The 23932-nt window shown below is 45.1% G+C and overlaps 1 protein-coding gene across 1 annotated transcript; it reads left to right on the forward strand.

Annotated features, from left to right (window-relative positions):
* Window positions 1–19743: 19743 nt before the first annotated feature.
* Window positions 19744–23517, forward strand: fam43b (family with sequence similarity 43 member B). Its single transcript, XM_073032338.1, has one exon. It carries the CDS (start codon window positions 20356–20358, stop codon window positions 21250–21252), a length of 897 nt encoding a protein of 298 aa, XP_072888439.1. The 5' UTR covers window positions 19744–20355; the 3' UTR covers window positions 21253–23517.
* The last annotated feature ends 415 nt before the right edge of the window (window positions 23518–23932 follow it).

A 23932-nucleotide genomic window follows, 5' to 3' on the forward strand; every position in this document is an offset into this window, starting at 1 on the left:
CGAGCAGCCGTCCGTGGTGTCCCGCCCCTTCCGATCGAAACTCCGCCCCTTCTCACATTGTCCCGTCTCCAAGATTGGTGGCTCCGCCATTCAATCATCACTCCCCCACCCCAGTCTGGTAGCCCCGCCCACTCACTCATCACCCCGCCTCCCAGACTGGTAGCCCCGCTCATTCACTCATCACTCCGCCCCCAGACTGATGGCTCTACCCCTTCACCTATTGTATGCCCCCTGGAATGTTAACGTTCATAATTAACCCCACTCCTGGGCTTTCCGCTGTGGCCCTTCACTCATCGGCCGGCCTCCCTGTCCCCACAATTGCTGTCCAACCCAAGTTCAAAATAAACTTTTATCAAAGTACATTTGTCACCATATACAACCCTGAGATTCATTTTCTTGCAGGCATTCACAGCGAATACAAGAAACACAACAGAATCAATGAACTACCTCACACAACAGGACGGACAAGCAACCAGTGTGCAAAAGGCAACAAACTACAAATACAAATAAATAAAAAGCTTGGGGCTGGAAATGTTTTGGATTTTTGATTTTTTCAGATTTTGGAATATATAATGAGACAGCTTGGGATCGCCATCATTCCCAACCCTGAATTTATGTGCTACCGGTAAGCAGTCTTTGTCTTACACTTGTTGATCACACATACGTACTTAATAGTAAAAATTATTATAAAATAAAAATACTGTAAAAGAAACAGTAAAAATTGTTATATACCATTAATATGATGAAAATATAGCGTGTCCAGGGTAAGAAAAGCAGTTCAGCAGCATCGGGAGAGACCTGAATCAGCTGTTTTACAAAAACAAACGACAGTCTCCACCTACGATGCCATGTCTCGATTAAAAGGTTACAGTACACCGTATTTGTATTTTACTGTTTTTAGGTTATAACGTATAAAAACAATCAGCATCATAGACTTGTTCTGGGGTTAGATTTGATCCAGCAACAGTTTAAAATCGTAATGGTTTATGTAAGGTACAACAATAATCAGCATCATAGACGTTTTCTGGTATTAGATTCTCATGATTAGCAGGCATTATTGTTGTGTCTTGTCTTAAATTACTGCAGCCAGCATGCTAAACATTTACAGTTATAAACAGTTATCTTCAATGTTCATTTCATCGTGGTTGGTCTTCACTGTTCCATGATCAGCTTACTGATAAGCAGCATATGTTCACGCTGACTCTGACAATACATGATTGAGATCTTCATATTTCATTTCATGCAGTGTTTCTCGATTGTTCATGAACTTCTATTCATTACATATGTGAGGTCACTTCTCAGAACTGTCAGTGGTTCATCGCCTGGGACCCTTCCCAGCACCTTGTGGAATTTTCCAATTGTTATATCATGTCAGTGCTAAAAAATTCAGATTTCAGAGGTTTTTGGATTTTGGAATTTCGGATGAAGGGTACCTAATCTGTCCTAATAATAATGATTAAGTAAGCAGTAAATTTCAAGAACATGAGATGAAGAGTCCTTGAAAGTGAGTCCATAGGTTGTGGGAACAGTTCAGTGATGGGGTGAGTGAAGTTATCCCCTTTTGTTTAAGAGTCTGATGGTTGAGGGGTAATAACTGTTACTGAACCTGGTGGTGGGGTTCCTGATGGCAGCAGTGAGAAGAGAGCCTGGTCTGGGTGCTGGGGTGGAGGCGGGTGGTGGGTCCCTGATGATGGACACTGCTTTCCTGCAACAGCGCTCAATGGTGGGAAGGTCTTTACCCGTCATGGACTGGGCCGTATACAATATTTTTTGTCGGGTTTTCTGTTCAAGGGCATTGGTGTTTCCATGATGCAACCAGTCAATATACTCTCCACTGCACTTCTGTGGAAGTTTGTCAAAGTTTTAGGTGTCATGCTGAATCTTTGCCAAGATCTAAGCTTTCTGCTGCTTTCATTTCTGGTCCTGATGAAGGGCCTGGGTTTGACTCCTGTGTTATCCATAAGAACATTGTGCCTCCTCTCCATCACCATGTTGCTTTCCTTCAGGTGCTCCAATTCCGAACACGTATGGATGTCAGTGTCAAAAGCAGGGTGATACGTGTGGGCTGCTCCAGCACATCCTCAGACCATATTGGTCATTGGCACAAAAAAGGACCCATTTCACTGTATGTTTCAATGTTCCAATGGACAGACAGTCTCTAATCTCTTTAATCTAAGACCATGCTGACCAACAGGAACCCATTTACACTAGTCCCATATAAATACTATTAATACTACTGCCACCATTAATACCACTGCTAATATTATTATTAATACTACAACAAATAGTAACAACACTAATACTATTACTATTTTACCACTACTAATAATAATAATAATACAACTCCTATTAATACAAGAACTATTTACACTAGTTCCATCACCATCATCATCATTAGGTGCCATGTCATAACATGGGCGATCATGGTCAAATGGCCATGATTGTTCTTGGGAAATTTTTCTGCAGAAGTGGTTTGCCATTGCTGCCTTCTGGGCAGTTTCTTTACTAGACAGGTGATTCCTGTCATTATCAATACTCTTCAGAGATTGTCTGCCTGGTGACAGTGCATAACCTGGACTTGTGATATGCACCAGCTGCTCATATGACCACCTACCACCTGCTCCCATGGCTTCGCGTGACCCTGATCAAGGGTGGGGTTGGTGTTACACCTTTTCCAAGAGTGACTTGTAGGCTAGCGGGGGGAAGAAGCACCTTACACCTCCTTTGGTAGAGACGTATCTCCACCCCTCCACCCTACTAGTTCCATACAAGTCTTATTTATTTGTCATCTCAGCCCCTTCCAGTTCCCCCAACTCTACCATTCACTCATACACTGGGGAAAATTTACAGTTGTCAATTAATGTACTAACCTGCAAGACGTTGGGATATGGGAGGAAACCCGTGTGGTCACAGGGAGAACTTGCAGACTCCACACAGACAACACCCAGGTCAGTATTGAACATGAGCTGTTGGGGTTGTGAGGCAGCATCTCTATCAGCTGTGCCACTGTGGGAACCATAATATGGAGAAAGGAAACATTCAAATTCAAAATAATAGGACCAAAAGACATAGGAGCAGAATGAGGCCATTTGGCCTATCGGGTCTGCTCTGCCATTCTATCACGGCTGATTTATTATCCCTTTCAACTCCATTCTCCTGCCTTCTCCCCGTAACCTTTGATGCCCTGACTAATCAAGAACCTATCAATTTCTGCCTTAAATATACTCAATGACTTGGTCTCCACAGCTGTCTGTGACAAAGAGTTCCACAGATTCTCCACCCTCTGGCTAAAGAAAAGTTTCCTCATTTCCATTCTAAATAGATAACCTTCTGTTCTGAGGCCTGTGTCCTCTGGTCCTAGACTCCACTGCTATAGGAAACATCCTCTCCACATCCACTCTATCTGGGCCTTTCAATATTCAATAGGTTTCAATGAGATTCCCCACTCATTCTTCTAAACTCCAGCGAGTACAGACCCAGAGCCATCAAATGCTCCTCATTTGTTAACCCTTTCATTCTCAGGATCATTCTGCATCCTCTTCAATGCCAGCATACTCTTTTTTAGATAAGGGGCCCAAAACTGCTCACAGTACTTCAGAAGTGGTCTGACCAATGCCTTACAAAGGCTTAGCACTACATCCTTGTATTCTAGTCCTCTTGAAACGAATGCTAACATTGCATTTACCTTCCTCACCACCGACTCTACCGGTAAGTTAACCTTTAGGGAATCCCAACGACGACTTTCAAGTCACTTTGCAACTCATATTTTTGAATTTTCTCCCCGTTTAGAAAATAGTCTACACTTTTATTCCTTCTACCAAAGTGCATGACCATACACTTCCTGAAACTGTATTCCATCTGCCACTTCTTTGTCCAGTGTCCTAATCTGTCTGTCTATCTGCAGCATCTCTGCTTCCTCAACACTACCTGCCTCTCCATCTATCTTTGTATCATCTGCAGACTTGGCCACAAAGCCATCAAGTCATTCATCCAGATCATTGATATACAATGTAAAAAGAAGTAGTCCCAACACTGACCCCTGCGGAACACAACTATTCACCAACAGCCACTCTTTGCCTCCTGCCAGCCACCCAATCTTCTATCCATGCTAGTACCTTTGCTGTAATATCATAGGCTCTTATTTTGTTAAGCAGCCTCATGTGTGGCACTTAGTCAAAGGCCTTCTGAAAATCCAAATAAACAACATCCACTAACTCTCCTTGTTTTTCCGTTAAAGAATTCCAACAGATTAGTCAGGCAAGATTTCTGCTTTAGAAAACCATGCTGAGCATGGCCTGTTCTATCATGTGCCTCCAAATACCCCAAAACCTCATCCTTGGTAATAGACTCCAACATCTTTCCCACTGGCCTATAGTTTCCTTTCTTTTGCCTCCCTCCTTTCTTAAAGAGTGAAATGATATTTGCAATTTTCCAGTGATTCCTGAAAGATTATTAGTAATGCCTCCACAATCCCTTCAGCTACCTCTGTTAGAATCCTGGGGTGTACTCCATCTTATCCAAGTGACAGCAACAATGCTTTCCTCTGTCCCTGACACTCTTGAATTTCTGGCATTCTGCCAGTCTTTTTTCACAGTGAAGATTGACACAAAATACTTATTAAGTTCATCCGCCATTTCTTTATCCCCCATTACTACCTCTCCAGCGTCATTTTCTAGTTGTCTGATATCCACTCTCATCTCTCTTTTATTCTTTATATATCTGAAAAAACTTCTTGCATCCTCTTTTATATTACTGGCTAACATACCTTCATATTTCATTTCTCTCTTTATGAGTTTTCTACTTGCCTTCTGTTGATTTCTAAAAGTTTCTCAATCTTCTACCTTCTCATTAATTTTTGCTTGATTATATGTACTCTCTTTTGCTTTTGTGCTGTCTTTGATTTCCCTTGTCAGCCACGGCTGCCTCATTCTCCCTTCATAATACTTCCTTATCTTTGGAATGCATCTTTCCTGCTCTTTCTGAATTTCTCCTCAGAAACTGCTGCTATTGCTGTTCACCCATCATCCCTGCTCGTGTCTCCCTCCAATCAACTCTCTCATATCTTTAATTCCCTTTATTCCACTCTAATTATGAAACATCCAACTTTAGCTCCTGCTTCTCAAACTGCAGCGTGGATTCTATCATGTTATGCTCACTGCCTCCTAAGTGTTCCTTTAGCTTAAGTTCCCTAATCAAATCTGGTTATTACTTATAACCCAATATAGAATTGCTATTCCCCTAGTGGGCTCAGCCACAACAACACACACAAAATGCTGGTGGGACACAGCAGGCCAGGCAGCATCTATAGGGAGAAGCACTGTCGTCAGGACTAACCGAAAGGAAAGATAGTAAGAGATTTGAAAGTAGTGGGGGGAGAGTGACAGTGCTTCTCCCTATAGCTGCTGCCTGGCCTGCTGTGTCCCACCAGCATTTTGTGTGTGTTGTTGTTTGAATTTCCAGCATCTGCAGATTTCCTCGTGTGGGCTCAGCCTACAAGCTGCTCTCATTAAGGCATCTCATGGCACTTTTACAAATTGCCTCTTGGGATCCAGCACCAACCTGGTTTTCCCGATCTTCCCCATTCGCAATATTCCCCCTTTGTATGTGCTTTCTATCTCCCATTGTAATTCGTAGCCCACACACTGGCCACTGCTCGGAGGCCTTCATGTAACTCCCATTAGGGTCTTTTTAGCCTTGCAGTTTCTTAATTCTACCCACAAGGATTCTACATCTGGTCTTATGTCACCTATTTCTAAGGAATTAATTTCATTTTTTACCAACAGAGCCTCTCTGCCTACCTGCCTGTCCTTTTGAAACAAGTTGTATCCTTGAAAGTTAAGCTCCCATTTATGATCTTCTTTCTGCCATGACTCAGCGATGCCCATAATGTCACACCGACCAACCCCTAAATGCACAACAAGATTATCTACCTTATTCCATATACTGCATGCATTCACATGTAACACCTTCAGTCCTGTGTCCATCACCATTTTCAACGTTGGCCCCCCGTTACCTTTTACCTCATCCCATTGTGTGCAACTTTGCCCTATCATCTGCCTGTCCTTCCTCTACAGTCTCACTACACACAGCATTAGTTGTATACCAACTGTCCCATCCTCAGTACTATCACTCTGGTTCCCACCCCCCACCCCCACCAAATTAGTTTAAACCCTCCCCCTGCCCACGAGGATATTGGTCACCCTATGGTTCCTGATCTTATTGAATGGCAGGGCAGGCTCGATGGGCCGGATTACCTACTCCTGCTCCTATTTCTTATGTTCTGTGTAGCCCAGTCTTTTCTGTACAGGTCGAACCTTCCCCAGAAGAGATCCCAATGATCCAGAAATCTGAAACTCTGTCCCCTGCACCAATTCCTCAGGCACACATACATCTGTCAAATCATTCTATATCCTCACTGTGCGTGACACAGGCAGCAATCCAGAGATTACTACCCTGGAGGTCCTGCTTTCCAGCTTTCTCCCTAACCCACTTTATTCTCCCTTCAGGACCTCCTCCCTTTCCCTACCTATGTCATTGGTACCAATGCGTACCACAACTTCCAGCTGTCTACCCTCCCCATTTAGAATGTTGTGGACCTAATTTGAGACATCTCTGACCCTGGCACCTGGGAGGAAACATACCATCCGGGCGTCTCTTTTACACCCACAGAATCTCGTGTCTGCTCCCCTAATTATTGAATCCTCTGTCACTACTGCACTCCTCTTCTGCTCCCTTCCCTTCTGAGCCAGGATCAGACTCACTGCCAAAGATCAGGTTGCTGTGGCTTCTCCCAGTAGGTTCTACCTCCCAATAGTATCCAAAGTAGTACACTTATTACTGAGAGGAACGGCCACAGGGGTACTTTGCAATGGCTGCCTATTCCCTTTCTCTCATCCGATAATCACCCAAGTACCTGCCTCCCTGTAGCTCCTATCTATCAACTCCTCATTTTCGTCATGGAGCTGCAGCTCCAGTTGGTTAACTCAGAGGTGACTACCTCCCTGTAGCTCCTATCTATCAACTCCTCACTTTCCTGTGTGAGCAGAAGGTCATGGAGCTGCAGCTCCAGTTGGTTAACATGGTCTCTAAGGAGCTGCACTTCGTACGGATGGAGTTATCCTGGAGATCTCCCAAAGTTTACACCTCTCACACAAGGAACATGCCATTAACTCTGGACCCATTCTCAGCGCAGTAACAGAAAAAGCAACTTACTAGAAATTTACTTAGAACATCTGCCTAAGTCTGTTCTCAGCTAAGCCTGTTGAGCCAAAGCCTGACCACTTTAACACTGTCCACTCGCACAATGGCCACTTACACCTCGCTTCCTTTTACTGGCCCCTGCCGGGTGCCTAATAGTTATGAATGCAGCCTATTGAGAAGTCCCGAAAGCACCTAAGACTTTTTTAAACCTTGTGTCACATCACCAAATAATGACCTCTCTCTATAATTGCAGACCACCAAAAAGTCCCAAAAGCTCCTGAGCTCTTTTTAAACCTCGCACTGTGTCAACAATCAACAACCTCTCACACTGATTGCGGCCCATAATACGTACATCACTGGTATTGCATCATTTATAATAAACAAAGAATGATCGAGCTTATGGAGTGGAATAAATAGTCAATGTTTCAGGACAAGATCCTTCATCAGGACTTCATCCTGACCGTCATTTACCCTTCGTAGAGGTTGCCTAACCTGCTGAGTTCCTCCAGCATTTGCAGAATCTCTTAGAGTTATAGAGTCATAGGAAAGGACAGCACAGAAATAGGCCCTTCAGTGCCAAACCACTTAAACTACCTTGTCTCATCAACCTTCACTGGGACCATGGCTCTCCATATCTCTACCATCCATGTCCATAACTGTCCAAACTTCGATCTCGCATGCACTACTTGTCCTGGCAGCTCACTCCATACACTCGTGACCCTCTGAGTGAAGAAGTTTCCCCTCATGTTCCCCTTAAACATTTCACCTTTCAACCTTAACCCATGACGACTGGTTGTAGTCCCGCCCAACCTTAGTGGAAAAAGCATTTACCCTACTATACCTCTCAATCTTCTACATTCCAAGGAATAAAGTCCTATTCAATCTTTCCTTACAACTCAGGTCCTCCAGACCCGGCAACATCCTTGTAAATTTTCTCTTTTCTCTTTAACCTTAATTACATCTTTCCTGTAGGTAGGTGACCAAAGCTGCACACAATACTCCAAATTAGGCCTCACCATGTTTTTTTATATGGTTTCAATATAACATCCCATTTCCTGTACTCAGTACTTTGATTTCTGAAGGGCAATGTGCCATAAGTTTTCTCTACGACCCTATCTACCTGAGACAACACCTTCAATGAATTGTGGACCTGTATTGCCAGATCCTTTTAATTTTGTGTTAAAGAATGATTGAATCTGCATCAAGTGAATAAGTGAGTGAAAACTCTTCCCGGCTAAGGGGTTAATAATGTCCATTCACCCAACATACAGTCAGTTGTTTATTTTTATGAACATATCAGGAACTAATCTAAAGAAATAATGAGAAATCTATTGTAGCAAGGTCAGACAAGCCTCAGTAATCGAGCTGCAGTACCAAGATGACGCCAGTGTTCATGCTTATTCCGAGATAAGGTTCCGAGCTACCATCAATTTCACTGACGCACGCGAGACCATACGGCTCAAACTCAACAGTCACATCAGAGATAGTAATCACTCACACCACCAGGTTCGAGAACAGTTACTACCCCTCAACCATCAGGCTCTTCAACAAAGGGGGATAATTACACTCATCTACTGAGATGTTAGCTATCTTGTTATTTCATGCTCTCATTATTTATTGTTATATTTGCATTTGTAGAGTCTGCTGTCTTCTATGCTCTACTTGACCTTTCATTGCTCATATTGCAGTCACTGTTCTATAGCTTTGCTGAGCATGACTGCAGGAAAACAAATCTCAGGTGACATATGTACTCTGATCATAAAATTTACTTTGAACTTTTATCAGGAGCGTAGGGCCCTGAGCATTGTCAATGAGCCCTTCCATCTGTCCAACAATCTGTTTGACCCCTACCATCAGGTGTGGAGGTACTGTAGCATTACGACAAGGACTGTTAGGATGGGAAACGGCTTCCCCCCACCCCCCGCCCCCCCCAGGCTGTAAAACCTACTGAATTCCCTGCCGCCACCCAGGTCTCATCACGTATTTATTTATGAGATACAGCACGGAACAGGCCCAGCCGCCCTTCGAGCCATGCTGCCTAGCAATCCCCTAATCCAATCCTAACCCAATTATGAGACAATTTACAATGACCAATTAACCCACCAACCGGTATGCCTTTGGAATGTGGGAGGAAACTGGAGCACCCAGAGGAAAGCCATGTGGTCATGGTGAGAACATACAAACTCCTTACAGACAGTGGCTGGAAGTAGCATTTATATGAAGCGCCAGTAGCGCTTCAAAGATATAACAGAGGGTGCCAAAAGTTTACTTTTTCAGATATACAAAGAATAAAAGGAAGGCAAGGGAGAACATTGGATCACTGGAAAATGACACTGGAGAGGTAGTAATGGGGGGACAAAGAAATGGCAGATGAACTTTATAAGTCGTTTGCGACAGGCTTCACTGTGGAAGACACCAGCAGCATGCCAGAAATTCAAGAGTATCAGAGGGGAGAAATAAATGTAGTCACTATTACTAAGGAGAAGGTGCTTGGGAAGCTGAAATCGATAAAGGTGGATAGGTCTCCTGGACCAGGTGGAATACACCCCAGGGTTCTGAAAGGGGTGGAGGCAGTAGTAATGATCTTTCAAGAATCATGAGATTCAAGAATAGTTTTGGAGGACTGGAAAATGGCAAATGTCACTCCACTCTTTAAGAAGGAGGGAGGCAAAGGAAAGGAAATTGTAGGCCAGTTAGCCTGACTTCATTGATTGGGAAGATGTTGGAGTCCATTATTAAGTATGTGGTTTCGGGGTACTTGGAGGCACGTGATGAAATAGGCCAAAGTCAGCATGGTTTCCTTAAGAGGAAATCTTCTTGACAAATCTGTTGGAATTGTTTGAGGAAATAACAGGCTGGATAGACAAAGAAGATCGAGGGAATGTTGTTTCTTTGGATTTTCAGAAAGCCTTTGACAAGGTGCTGCTTAACAAGATAAGACCCCATGGTATTACAGGAACGATTCTGGCATGGATAGAAGATTGACTGACTGGCAAGAGGCAAAGAGTGGGAATAAAGGGGCCCTTTTCTGGTTGGCTGCTGGTGACCTGTGGAGCTCTGCGGGGGTCAGTACTTGGTCTGCTACTTTTTCATGTTATATGTCAACGATTTCGATAACAAAATTGCTGGCTTTGTGGCTACGTTTTTGTGGATAAGGAGGTCAGCAGAGGGACAGGTAGTGTTGAGGAAGTAGAGAGGCTACAGAAGGACTTACGCAGATTAGGAAAATGAGCGAAGGAATGGCAGATGGAATACAGTGTTGGGAAGTGTATGGTCATGCACTTTGTTAGAAGAAAAAAAGGAATATATTATTTTCCAAGCAGAGGGTGAATTCAGAAATCATAGTTGAAAGAGTCCGAGTGCAATATTCCCTAAAGGTTAACGTGCAGACTGAGTTGGTGGTAAGGAAGGAAAATGCCACATTAGCATTCATTTCGAGGGCAATAGAGTATAAGTCAAGGATATAATGCTTAGGTTTCTAAGGCATTGTCAAACCATGTTTAGAGTATTGTGACCAATTTTGGGACCTTTACCTATGAAAGGATGTGCTGCCATTGGAGAGGGTCCAGAGAAGATATGTGAGAATGATCCTGGGAATGAGAGGGTTAACATATGAGGAGCATTTGATGGCTCTGGGCCTGCACTCACTGGAGTTTAGAGGAATTAGGGCACATCTCGTTGAAATATCAAATATTGGAGCCTCCCTGCCCTCTATTGTGGACCTGTACTCTTCCAGGTTGAAGAAGAGGGCGGGGGACATCATAAAGGACTCCTCCCATCCTGCGCACGGACTGTTTGATCTGCTTCCGTCTGGTAGGCGCTTCAGATTCCTCCAGACTAAGACTAATAGGCACTGGAGAAGTTTTTTCCCTACTGCGGTCACTTTGCTGAACAGTTAACTGCCGGTTAACTGTCGGCTAACTATTACTTGGATTGCACTACCTGTATGTACAATTTATATTTTCATTTATATTTATCATTATTATTGTTATGAGCAGAGAGACAACATCTGCCGGAAGTAAATTCCTTGTATGTGCATAGGTACTTGGCGATTAAAGTCTGATTCTGATTCTGATTCTGATTCTGATTGAAAGGCCTAGAAAGAGTGGAAGTGGAGAGGAGATTTCCATAGAGGGGGAGTCTAGGACCAGAGAGCACAATCTCAGAATAGAGGGACGTCCATTTAGAACAGAGATGAGAAGGAAATTCTTTAGTCAAAGGGTGGTGTATCTGTGGAGTTCACTGCCACAGGCAGCTGTGGTGGCCAAGTCATTGCATATATTCACAGCAGAGGCTGATAGTTTCAGGGTGTCAAAGATTACGGGAGAAGGCAGAAGAGTGCAGTTGAGAGAAGTAATAAGTCAATCAAGATAGAACGGTGGTGCAGACTTGATGGGCGAAATGGCCTGATTATGCTCCTTTATCTTATGGTCTAAATAACAGGCTATGACTGGCCTCACACATGTCCCTTAAACTTTCTCTTTTTCACTTTTCACCTATTTATTTATTTGTTTGTTTGTTTATTTAGAGATACAGCACAGTAACAGGCCCTTCTGGCCCAACAAGCCCACACTGCCCAATTATACCCATGTGACCAATTAACCTAAAACCTGATTGTCTTTGGAATGTGGGACGTTAAACTGCAGCACCCGGAGGTCACGGGGAGAACATTCAAACACCTTACAGACAGTGGCGGGAATCGAACCAGGGTCGCTGGCTCTGTAGTAGTGCTATGCCACCCACGAAAGGAGACACGAAGAAGATGTGGAATTCTGATTCTGAATCTGATCCTTTTCACGTGTCCTATAGACTAACCCAGAGGCTACTCCAGTCAGAACATTGAATGCAACGGGACCTCAGGAATGAATTAATACAGCCCTGTGTTTGTTTATCAGTTTCTTCGTTTCATTCATTTAATCAGTCACTCTGGTTGTTAGTCTTGAAAATTCAATCAATCACTTGAAGTAACAGCATAGTAACCAGGACATTCCAGCCCAATAAACCCACAGTGCCCAATCACACTTATGTGACCAATCAACCTACTATTAAAAAGAAACATTCGGGGGAGAAATTACAAGCACCTTGCTTAGAGCCACGGGAACTGAACCTGGGTCGCTGGCGCTGTGAAAGCGTTACGCTGACCGCTACGCTGCCAGAAGCAGGTGGAATTCTCAATTGGTCCATCTATCAGCAATTTAAGGACGTGCTGATGCAAACACAACTCCAGCCACCTCGTGAACGTAGGAAAAATATGTATGCACGTATGGTAATTCCGCTGCATTTACTGTATAGATACAAATAAAGCGCAGAACCAGTATCTAGAGTGGATAAAGCATGAAATCTGTGGTGAATGATGCTGTGTATTTAACAAATCGTGAACGTTGTTGCTGGGTAGCCACCGTAGTCTGCAGGTTTATTAACTATAACTCAATGCCAACCCACTGCCCTAGATTGTTAGCTTAGAGTCAAGAGATTCAGACCCAGAGCTCAGAGGATTCTCCATCACTCTGTCATGGCTTGTTTAAAACCATAATGCATAGGAGCAGAATAAGGAAATTCAGCTCATTGAGTCTGTTCCGCCACTCCATCGTGGCTGATGCCTCCAAAAGGTGGCATCCATCATCAAGGATGCCCGCCATCCAGGGCATTCCTTCTTCCCATTGCTACCATCAGGGAGGCACAGGAGCCTGATGGCACACACGCAACATTTCAGGAACAGCTTCTTCCCCTTCGTTATCAGATTTCTCAATGGACAATAAAACCATGGACACTACCTCACTATTTTCCTCTCTTTTTGCGCTACTTATTTAATGTAAATATATGTACTTCTTATTGTAATTTATAGTTTTTAATAATATGTATTGCAATGTACTGCTGCCACAAAACATGAAAATCCATGCCAGCGATATTAAACCTGATTCTGATTTCTTGTCCCTCTCAACCCCATTCTTCGGTCTTCTCCCCATAACCTTTGACACCCTCACTAATCAAGAACCTACCAACCTCTGCTTTAAATACACCCAATGAACTCACAGCCATCTGTGGCAATGAACTCCACAGATTCACCATCCGCTGACTAAGGAAATTCCTCCTCATCCCATCTAAAGGCTGTTCTGAGGCTGTGTCCTCTGGTCCTAGACTCCCCCAATATAGGAAACATCCTCTCCAAATCCACTTTATCTAGGCCTTGCTGCTGGTTCTTCTGGACATTTAGTTCTATCTTCATCCAACCTGAGGAAATGTTATACCTTTGTAAGTTCACCACACACACACACACACACACACACACACACACACACACACACACACACACACACACACACACACACACACACACACACACACACACACACACACACACACACAATGCTTTTCAGCCTCTCATAACAGTACAACTGACAGAGAGTGAACACTGGAACATATAATACACTCACTAGTACACAGCCTGTTCATGCACAAAGCGTTGTCATGACAATACCTCATCTCAAAGGTTGATTTGGTGCTCACCTTAGCTGGAACCAGTCAAGCTTCAAACATGATATACACACCCTGACCTTGGCAAGAAGCATTCACTGTCCATTTTCCGCCATACTGCTGCCTGACCTGCTGAATTCCTAAACAAGAGCTTCTGCAGCTACTGGGAATCCAGAGCAACAGCTCAAAATGCAGAACTGGTGAAGGGTCTCAGACAATTTATTCCTCTCCACAGATGCTGCCTGACCTGCTGAGTTTCTCCAGCATTTTATGTGTGAGCTGTTGAATTCTTCCAACATTTTGGTATCACTGAATATAAACAAGCTTCTTCACAGAAGGGTCTCGGCTGTGACTGAATCTAGTATATCGCTCCTGTTATCAAAAATGGGCTCCCACGGTTTACCCTTAATTGGATCGTTGGCCAAGTGAAGCATTTCTGACTCATAAAGGCCAGGAAACCAATATTTATTTGAGCACATGAGGAAGAACTTCTGCAGCCTTGGAACATCCCAATGCACTTTATAGCCAGCAGTATATATTGGAGATTACTTACCTCCGCAGTGCAAGGACTGAACCTGCAAACATGCATGCAGTAAAATTCAGCAAGTGCACTGAAATGAAAGAGGTCATGATCTTAAAACAGGAACCAAGCCATTCAGGGAAGACATAAAGATACTCTTCCTCAGGCATCGATAAGATTGAAAGAGTACAGATGGGACCAGAGAACCTGAGTTTTTTTCATTGATTGAGATACAGCACAGAACTGGCCCTTCTGTCACAATTGGGGCCTTCCTTGGTTGCAGTGGGAGACCATGACTTCTTACCTGAGCAAAACACACATCGATTCCTCAATGGCCGGCTCAGGGAGTGCTGGAATATATTTTAGTATTTGTTAATTTATTAGTGGTGACATTATTTTTTATCTGTTGTGTGTGAGTTATATGTACTGTGTTGTGCACCTTGGTCCAAAGGAACACTGGCTTGTTTGGTTGTATACATTTATTTATTTACTGAGAAACAGCGTGGAATAGGCCCTTCTGGCCCCTTTGAGTCACACCACCCAGCAATATCCCCAATTTAACCCTAGCCTAATCACAGGACAAATTACAATGACCAATTAACCTACCAACCGGTGTGTCTTGGGACTGTCAGAGGAAACTGGAGCACCCGGAGGAAACCCACGCTGTCACGGGGAGAGCGTACAAACTCCTTATAGACAGCAACAGGAATTGAACCCAGGTCACTGGTGCTGTAAAACGTTGTGCCAACCACTATGCTACTGTACCGGGAAAGGTTGACTAGATTGGGATTTCATTTGCTGGAGCGTAGGAGAATGAGGGAGATGTTGTAGAGGTTATAAAATTAAGAAGGATAATAAGGGGTGAGTAAATGCAAGAAGGCTTTTTCCACTGCTTTTGTGTGAGACTAGAACCAGAGGCCATAGGTTAAGAGTGAAAGGTGAAATATTTAAGGGGAACCTGAGGGGGCATTTCTTCACTCAGAGGGTGATGTGAGTGTGTAACGAACTGCCAGAGGAAGTGGTGGAGGTGGGTTTGATTTAAAAACTTATGAGATATCTGGGTGGATATATGGATGGGAGGGGTATGAGGGCCGTGGTCCAGATGCACGTTGATAGGACAAGGTAGAATAACAGTTGAGCATGGACTAGACAGGAAAAAAGCCTTTTTCTGTGCTGTAGTGCTCTATGACTTGAGGAGTAATGGAAATTGGATTTCTCTCTTTCTCACAGAAAAGTGCAATTAACTTTCAAACCCAAGGCAGGAAAAAGGCTTTCAGTTAAAGAATAGCAAAAAGAATTAAGTTGCAGATTAGCCAAAATCTATCTGGCAGGAAAGCTTAAGGTTGGGGGGGGGGGGGTGGGAAAGCAGGGCAAGGGTGAGAAATGTTTAATAACTTCCTTATTGTGCTTTACAAATCTTTTCACAGCAATTCAATCAGGGTTTATTGCCATATTTTAATGGCAAAGACTGTGTTGATGGTTTACAATTACTGTGTATATGATATCTCACTGAGGTTCAGCAGTGGAAGGGGTGAGCAGCTTCATGTTCCCAAGTGCCAGCATCTCTGAGGATCTCCCGGGGGCCCAGCACGCTGATGCAATTACAGAGAAGGCACAACCATTTCATCAGAAGTTTGAGGAGATTTGGTATATCACCAAATTTCTACAGATGAGCCGTGGAAAGCATTCTAACTAGTTTGCATCACTGTCTGGTACAGAGGGGCCACTGCACGGCATTGGAAAAAGGTGCAGAGGGCTGTAAGCTTTGCCAGCTCCATCATGAGCACTAACCTCCACGCGATGGAAGACATCGTCATCAGGCAGTGTCTCAAGAAGGCAGTATTGATCATTAAGGTCCCCCATCACCCAGGACACACCTTCTTCTCATTACCACCATCAGGGTGGAGGTACAAGAGCCTGAAGACACACACTCTATGTTTCAGGAACAGTTTCTTCCCCTCTGCCATCAGATTTATGAATAGTTCATGAACACCATCTCACTATTTTCCTCTCTTTTTGCACTTTTTATTTATTTAGTATATATTTTCATTGTAATTTATAGTAATTTTATGTATTGCATTGAACTGCTGCCACAAAACAACAAATTTCATGACATGTCAGTAGTAATAAACTTGATTCCGATCCAATCTTCAGGCAGTAACACTAATAAAAGAAATGATAGATTGCCATTAGAACAACAGTAATTCATTCAACTTCATCCAAGCACAAATCTCCACCGCAGTGCCTCAAACTTGCAATGAAAAATATCTTTTGGTTAATCTAATTTGTTCTGTGAAAGGGAAGGACCTTGAGCTTGAAAGAAGACAAAGATTTTCCAGAATTCTCCCAGAGAAGTGTTCTTAGCAGTCACCAATCATTGTATTAAAGGAAGGAAGGTCCACGTCATCTGTTTTAGCTCCCATCCATCGGGCAGGAGTTACTGAGGCCCCACACCACCAGCTCAATAATTGTTACTTCTCTTCAAATGTTTAGTTCTTGAGCCACTTGACAAAACTTTAATTACTATCCCATTATAGCAACATTATCCTCTCCTTCTTTAGCCCTTTAACTCTTCCACCTATCACCACCCAGCTTTCTTACTTCATCCTCACCTCCCAATCAACTCAACTTCTCCCTCACCTGCTTTCACCTATTGTACTCCTCATCCACCGCCACCTTCTTATTCTGGCTTCTTCCCACTTCCTTTCCAGCTCTGATGAAGGGTCTCAGCCAAAATGTTGACTGTTTAGTCATTTTCATACATGTTGTCTGACCTATTGAGTTTCTCCAGCATTTTGTGTTTGTAGCAACATTTTATTTATTTATTAAGATACAGTGTCCATCCGGGCCTTTGAGTCATGCCACCCAGCAATCTCCAGATTTAATCTGAGCCTAGTCGTGCGACAATTTACAATGATCAATTAACCTACCAACCAGTACATCTTTGGACTGTGGGAGGAAACTGGATCACCTGGCAGAAACCCACGGTGTCAAGGGGGAGAACATCTAAACTCCTTACAGGCAGTGGCGGGAATTGAACCCGGGTTGCTGGTACTGTGGAGCGTTGTGCTACAATACAGTATTGTATTGTATTGTATTGTACAATACAATACAGTATTGTATTGTGCTACAATACAATACCGTTTGTGCTACAATTGTGCTACAATACAGTACCGTGCTACAATACCGTGCTACAATACCGTGCCCTTTGTGACCACTTTGATCACTTTGCACTAAAATGGACAACAGTATTTTGTTCTAATTGTGTCCTTTCTAATAAAAAATGTGTACAATTTATATTTTTTCTTATTAATGCTGCTTATATGATGTTATGTGTAAATTCTTCATTGCACCTTCATATGTTACATGTTGTGCATGAATTATATACCCTGTCTTGTGTACCTTGGTTCAAAGGAACATTGTTTCTTTTGGTGGTATGCATTTATACAGCTGAAAGACAATAAACTGAACTTGTGTACATGACAATAAACTCGATTTCGATTTTGACATTGAATAAGCAGTAGATAAAGGTTTCTGGTGAAATAGACTTCCATGAGCCTCTGAACTACACGTGGATGTGAATGATCTCAAAATCTCTCTGTTAATTATCCATTATGCCTGAAGCACATGACTGTGATTAAGGCAAGGATTATTAGTAACATCTATATATTTAGTAAATTAGTAACATTTATATATTTAGTAAGTTGCATAGCTCTCCTAAATCTTGAGGCTTTGGAGAGACAACACCTTTCCTTATGCTTTTCCTTGCAGCTTCAAAATTACTTTTCTGCTAAACAACATTCCATATTTGCTTAGTTTTCTTCATTACACTTTTTTTTAAATTATAGAGATAAAAGCTTAGAACAGTTCAGACCCTTCAGCCCAACATGTCGTTAGACCTTCTAACCTACTCTAAGATCAATCTAACCTTTCTCTGCTACATAGACCTCCATTTTTCATCATCCATTTAAGAGTTTCTTAAATGCCCCTAATGTATCTGCTTTTACCACCACCCCTGGCAAGTGCACCCAGTACACACTGTGTAAAGAAATTACCTCTGATATCCTCCCTATACATTTCTGCAATTACCTTAAAATCATGCCTTCTCATATTAACAATCTCTGCCCTGGGAACCAGTCTCTGTGTGTCCACTCGATCTACGCCTCTTATCATATTGTACACCTCTGTCAAGTCACTTCTCATCCTCCTTCGTCCCAAAGAGAAAGACCTCAGCTCACTCAACCTATCCTCCTAAGGCATGATCCCTAATCCTGGCAGCATCCCGGTAAATCTCCTCTGCACCCTCTCTAAAGCTCCCATGTCCTTCCTATAATGAGGGGAACAAACTGAAAACAATAGTCCACATCTGAGAGTTTGAGAGAGCTGCAACATTACCTCACTGTACTTGTAAATTAATTTTCTTACATTTCCCCAAAGTGTTAACAGCCATTCTCCCCGCATGGCAAGATTCACACTTGCACATAGAATCGTGAACTACAAGGAGAGAACATAGAACATTACCTCACAGTACGGACCCTTCAGCCCACCATCTTGTACTCTAAACTAACCCTTCCCTCCCTTCCGGAGAGGTTAGGCAAACCGGAATTGTGTTTTTAATAAAAGAGTTTCAGAGATTGAGGGAAGACCAAATGGAAGTTTACAAGAATTATGGGAGACATCGAGATGGAACATAGTCAGAATCTTTTTCTCTCTCGGTGTAGAAGTACTAGAAGACATACATTTACGGTGAGAGACATAGGGTTAAAGGAGATATGTGGGGCAGATTTTTTTTTACACTGTGCTGTTGGGTATGGTGGTGGAAGCCGACAGTAATAGTTTTAAAGAGGCTGTTAAACATGCAGGGGATGGAGTGCTCAGAATCACGTATATTCTGCAGATGCTGGAAATCTACAGCAACACACAAAATGCTGGCGGAACTCTGCAGCTCAGACAGCATCTATGGAGGGAAATGGAAAGTCGGTCGTCTGAGTTCCTCCAGCTCTGAGTGTGTTGCTGTAGTTTAGTTTGTCATCATTCCAGTGCAGGTCTTCCTGTTCTGTAACGTGCCCTGTTCTATGTACCACACTTGCTGAGACACAGAAAGACACGCGCGTGCGCACACACACACACTCAGATACATACCTGTTGAGACACACAGACACACATATACACACACTTGGTGAGACACAGAAAGACACACTCAGACACACACACACACTCAGATACATACCTGTTGAGACACACAGACACACACACACACACTCAGATACATACCTGTTGAGACACACATACACACAGACACACACACAATTACAACAGATGCACACACATCTACAGGGCAAAACAGCCTTAGACAGTAAAGCTTACACATTTTCCTTCCTCAGCAACACAGCTCACCCACATACAGACGCAAACATCCACCCACTCCATCCTCGCCCTCTCTCTCAGACTCACACACATCAACTACAGGCAAACCTCAAGCCCACCTCTCACTACAGAGCACACTGACACGGCGAGGTCACCAAGGCACACAAAATACATTCACTAGTGCACAGCCTGACCGTGCACAAATATCGTGTCACGACAATACCTGATCTCCAAGGTTGATTTGACGCCAACCTTAGCAGGAACTGACGCCAATCGAGTTATGAGCTCACATATACACACACACACACACGCCGGAGTAACAGTAAACTGACAGCGGGCGTTTCGCTTGATGGAAAAAGTTAAACAAATCACGGTGTGAACTTTCCCTCGGGACGGCGCGCCCATCGTTTTCAGCGAAGCGGTATTCTGAGACCCTCGGCTACAGAGACGAAGGACCGGTGCGGATATCCCGCTGAGAGTATGTAAACGCCGATTGCCAATCCCTTCCAACCTGTACTCCGAACCGTGAGTAATGAAGATTGCCTGATCTGTAGCGGCATTTGAATTCCATCCGGAGAATTTCATGGACAGGGTCTTAGAGAAGAGATGGTGAACGAAGAACGCGTGTGATTCCCGGCTGTGTGTTTGTGGGTGTTCCCCCGATTCTGGGCACGGATGAAAGCCACACCTCCCCGTTCAAGAGGCGGGGTACCGGGTGCTGGAAGGAGGGAGGGAGGGGCGAGTGTTCCGAGGCAGCTGGCCACTCGCCGTCTCGGAGCCCCAGCGAGCCGGCCATGCTGCCGTGGCGGAGGGGCAAAGCGGTGCTGGCGGAGGACGAGGGGCGGCGGAAAGCGAAGCGGTGGCTGTCCGAGCGCTCGTTGCTTGCCTCGGTGGCCCGGCGGGCTTGCCCAGGTTTCTGGTCCGACCGCCCTCTCCAGCGGCTCGGAGGGATCTTCAAGCGCCGCCGGCGCAAGGTCCAGTTGAACAGGGACAACCCGAGCCACAGCGTGCGCTACCTGGGCAATGCGGTGACCCTACGGGCCAGGGGTGAAGGTTGCACCGACCAGGTGGTGAGTAAGATCTGGGCCAGGAGCGACCAGGGCACGGCCGGGGCGCGGATGCAATTGACGGTCGGGCCGCATGGGATCCGCCTGTGCCCCACCGACCCCTGCGGCGGCCACTCGGGCCATCTGTACTTGCTGCGCCGGATCACCCACTGCGGAGCCGACGTCCAGCGCCCGCAGGTCTTCGCCTGGGTCTACCGGCACCAGCTTAAGAACAAGGCGGTGTTGCTGCGATGTCACGCCGTTCGGCTGAGCAAGGCGACCAAAGCCCGGGACGTCGCCCTCTTCCTGCTGCGCACCTCCAGCTCGGCTCTCGACGATTTCAAGCGGCTCAAGCGGCTGGAGGACGCCCGGCACCGGCGACAGGAGCGGCTCGGGGACCCTGCATTGCCCCTGGCTCCGCTCCGGAGGCTGCTCAACTCACCGTGCCCGTACCGGGCGGGCTCCGAGCGCTGGAGGAACCCGGCGGCGCTCTGCTCCATCGCCGAAGACGCGGCGGGCGAGCAGGAGGACGATGAGCCCGATGTCGGTGGCATCTCCCGGCGGATCGGCTCCTGCACCATCGCCGACGAAGCTCCAACCCACCCGGGCGGCCGCTCTAAGGCGTCTTCGCCGGGCTCTAACTGATCTCTCCACCGGGGGTCCCGAGGACAACAGGAGGCGCTCCGTCCTCCAACACTTTTTGTTTTCTCCCCACTCTGTTCTCCAGATACTCCATCTCCTCTCCCACTTTACAACCCTCCCCTCCACTTTATTTGCCTACCCCTCCGTTCCCCCTTTGCTCCCACACTAACCTCACCCCCACCAGCTCCAACACTCTTTCCTCCAATCCCCTTCCCCCGACTCACTTCCAACCCATTCGCCCACTCTCACCCCACCCTCGCCTTGAATTCTGACCCAGATTCCTCTCCTCCCCCCCACCCCGAACCCACGCTCCCTCCTTTCCCACTCTCTGTCCCCTGCCCAGATCCCACCAGGGCAGAAGGAGTCAGTGGACAGCCGGTGCATCGTCGCGATCGGAGCCCAGCTGTGAATCGGGACGGGATCGCACCAGTAATTGGTCAGACTAACGCCGCTCACTTCGGACACTACGCACCCGGGTCGGAGGCCGCTGACAGATCGGCTCTGCGATACAAGAAGGAACCTTAAATGCCGGTTTACCATCCCGCTGCCAGGCTCGAGTCACAGGAGCCAAATCCATGTTCTGAACAGCTTTAGAAACTGTTTTTACCAGCGAAGTGTTCGAGAGACACGCGAGTATGAACTGACTGGTTAACTTTTGGGGAAAGTGAAGTTGTTCGTTGATTGGGGACAGGGCACGGAGCTACCGGGTGACCAATTCGTTGGTTCAGAGGGTGAAGTTACCAAGCGGCCTCTGTCAGTAGTCCCGTGGACAGCGAAGAGGAAATGGAACCAGTCGCGGGCTGTAATGTTGGAGGATCAAGAGGCTGCAAATGCCCGAATCTGGGGCGACTCTCCAAGAGCTGGGGGAACTCAGCTCGACCAGCAGCGTCTGTGGGGAGCATTTCCCTCCACAGATTCAGCCTGAGTCCATCCATCTGTTGCTCCAGACTCCGGCATCTGATGCCCCTCGTGTCCCCCTGAGACCCTAAGACACAGGAGCAGAATTAGGTCATTCGGCCCATCAAGACGCTCTGACACTCCACAATGGCTGATTTATTTCCCCTCTTAACCCCATCCTCCTACCATCTCCCCGTGACCTTTGACGCCCTGACTGATCAAGAAACCCATCAACCTCCGTTTTAAACATACCCGATGATTTGGCCTCCACAGCCCTCTGTGGCAATGAATTCCACTGTCACTAGCCTCCGGCTAAAGTAATTCCTCCTCACGCAGATCTTGTCATGTTCTTACAAGTTGGTGTATACGTTAAAACTCATTTATGGGTTATTTTCCTAGGGCATCAAGGGACAGGGTGTGCGCGACGCTCACCCCAAGCGGATCTGGCCCCACTCCGTTCACGACGAGTCAAACGGGACCGCGCCTCTCCAAGTTCACCAACCCCAAATCTTATTCTTACCTACAGTAAGACGAAGTCCGTGTAGTCGTGCCGCAAAGTTAGTGTATTCCTCCATCATAGTTCTGTGTTCTGATTTATCCTGCTGGATGCAATGTTCATCCCTGAACAAAGCGAACTCACCCACCACCGGTCCTCAAAGAGTTTCTTGGGTGAGCTCGCTCCCGAACATTCAAGATTGTTTAACGTAATTTCCTGTAATAAGTGTAAAGAAGATCGAAGTAACTCCGGATCCAATCAGCAGAAAAAACCCCCACACACAATAAGATAAAGAACACAATAATAAAAACCAATAAATATAAATACATAAGATAGCTTCTATACATTGATTGTATGTCCATAAAGTGACACTAGGCACAGGAGTGTCTGTTCCTAAGGTAACCAACAGGAAATGATAAAGTAGTGGTGGTTGGGGGTGTGGAGGGGTGGGTTAGTGGGTGGAGGTGTTGATCAGCCTTACTGCTTGGGGAAAGTAACTGTTTTTGAGTCTGGTGGTCCTGGTGTGGATGCTATGTAGCCTCCTCCCTGGTGGGAATGGGACAGGTAGTCCATGAGCAGGGTGGGTGGGATCCTTCATGCTGTACCTAGGGCTGGTGATTTGATTTGTCCGGCTGCTTTCATTTCCCGTATTTGTTAGATGTATGGTATTCTTTAAACTTTGCATGTTAAAACATGACTTGGCCCGTGTGCAGAGCTGGCATTGGCCTGTACATTGAAAAGAGATCTTTCCTACCTGAATGTTAAGCAATTGTCTAGCAAGAGTGTTTTAACTCTGGAGGCCAATATGTGTAAATACACAGAACAGTTGAACTGAAATGAATTATAAATAAAATTACTAATCGTTGGCTAACTTCGCACATGTTCTGTGAGATTATTTATTAATAGGCATTAAAGGTATCATGGTAGCGACCCTATCATAATTCAGGGCATTTTGGAATTGAGAGTTCAATTCCTGCGCCATGAATCACTTAGAGGATCCTCCAGTGGGTCTGTTGCAAGAAGTAGATCCTAAGGTCTGGAAGGTGACCAGTGTTTCCCAAGGACTTTTGAATGGGTCTTGATTATGGGAACGTACAATCACTCGAGTCGATTATGAAGATCTCCTAAGGGGTTGTCTATTGGTGGGTCCATGCTGATCCAGGATCCACATATCCAAGTTGTTAAGGTAGATTCCCTTAGTCAAAGTTGCCAATGCTTGACTTTGTTCAACATAAGATCTTAAGATATAGGAGCAGAATTAGGCCATTTAGCCTATTGAGTCTGCTCTGC

This window comes from Hemitrygon akajei, chromosome 29, assembly GCF_048418815.1.
Source record: "Hemitrygon akajei chromosome 29, sHemAka1.3, whole genome shotgun sequence".
Lineage (NCBI taxonomy): Eukaryota > Metazoa > Chordata > Chondrichthyes > Myliobatiformes > Dasyatidae > Hemitrygon > Hemitrygon akajei.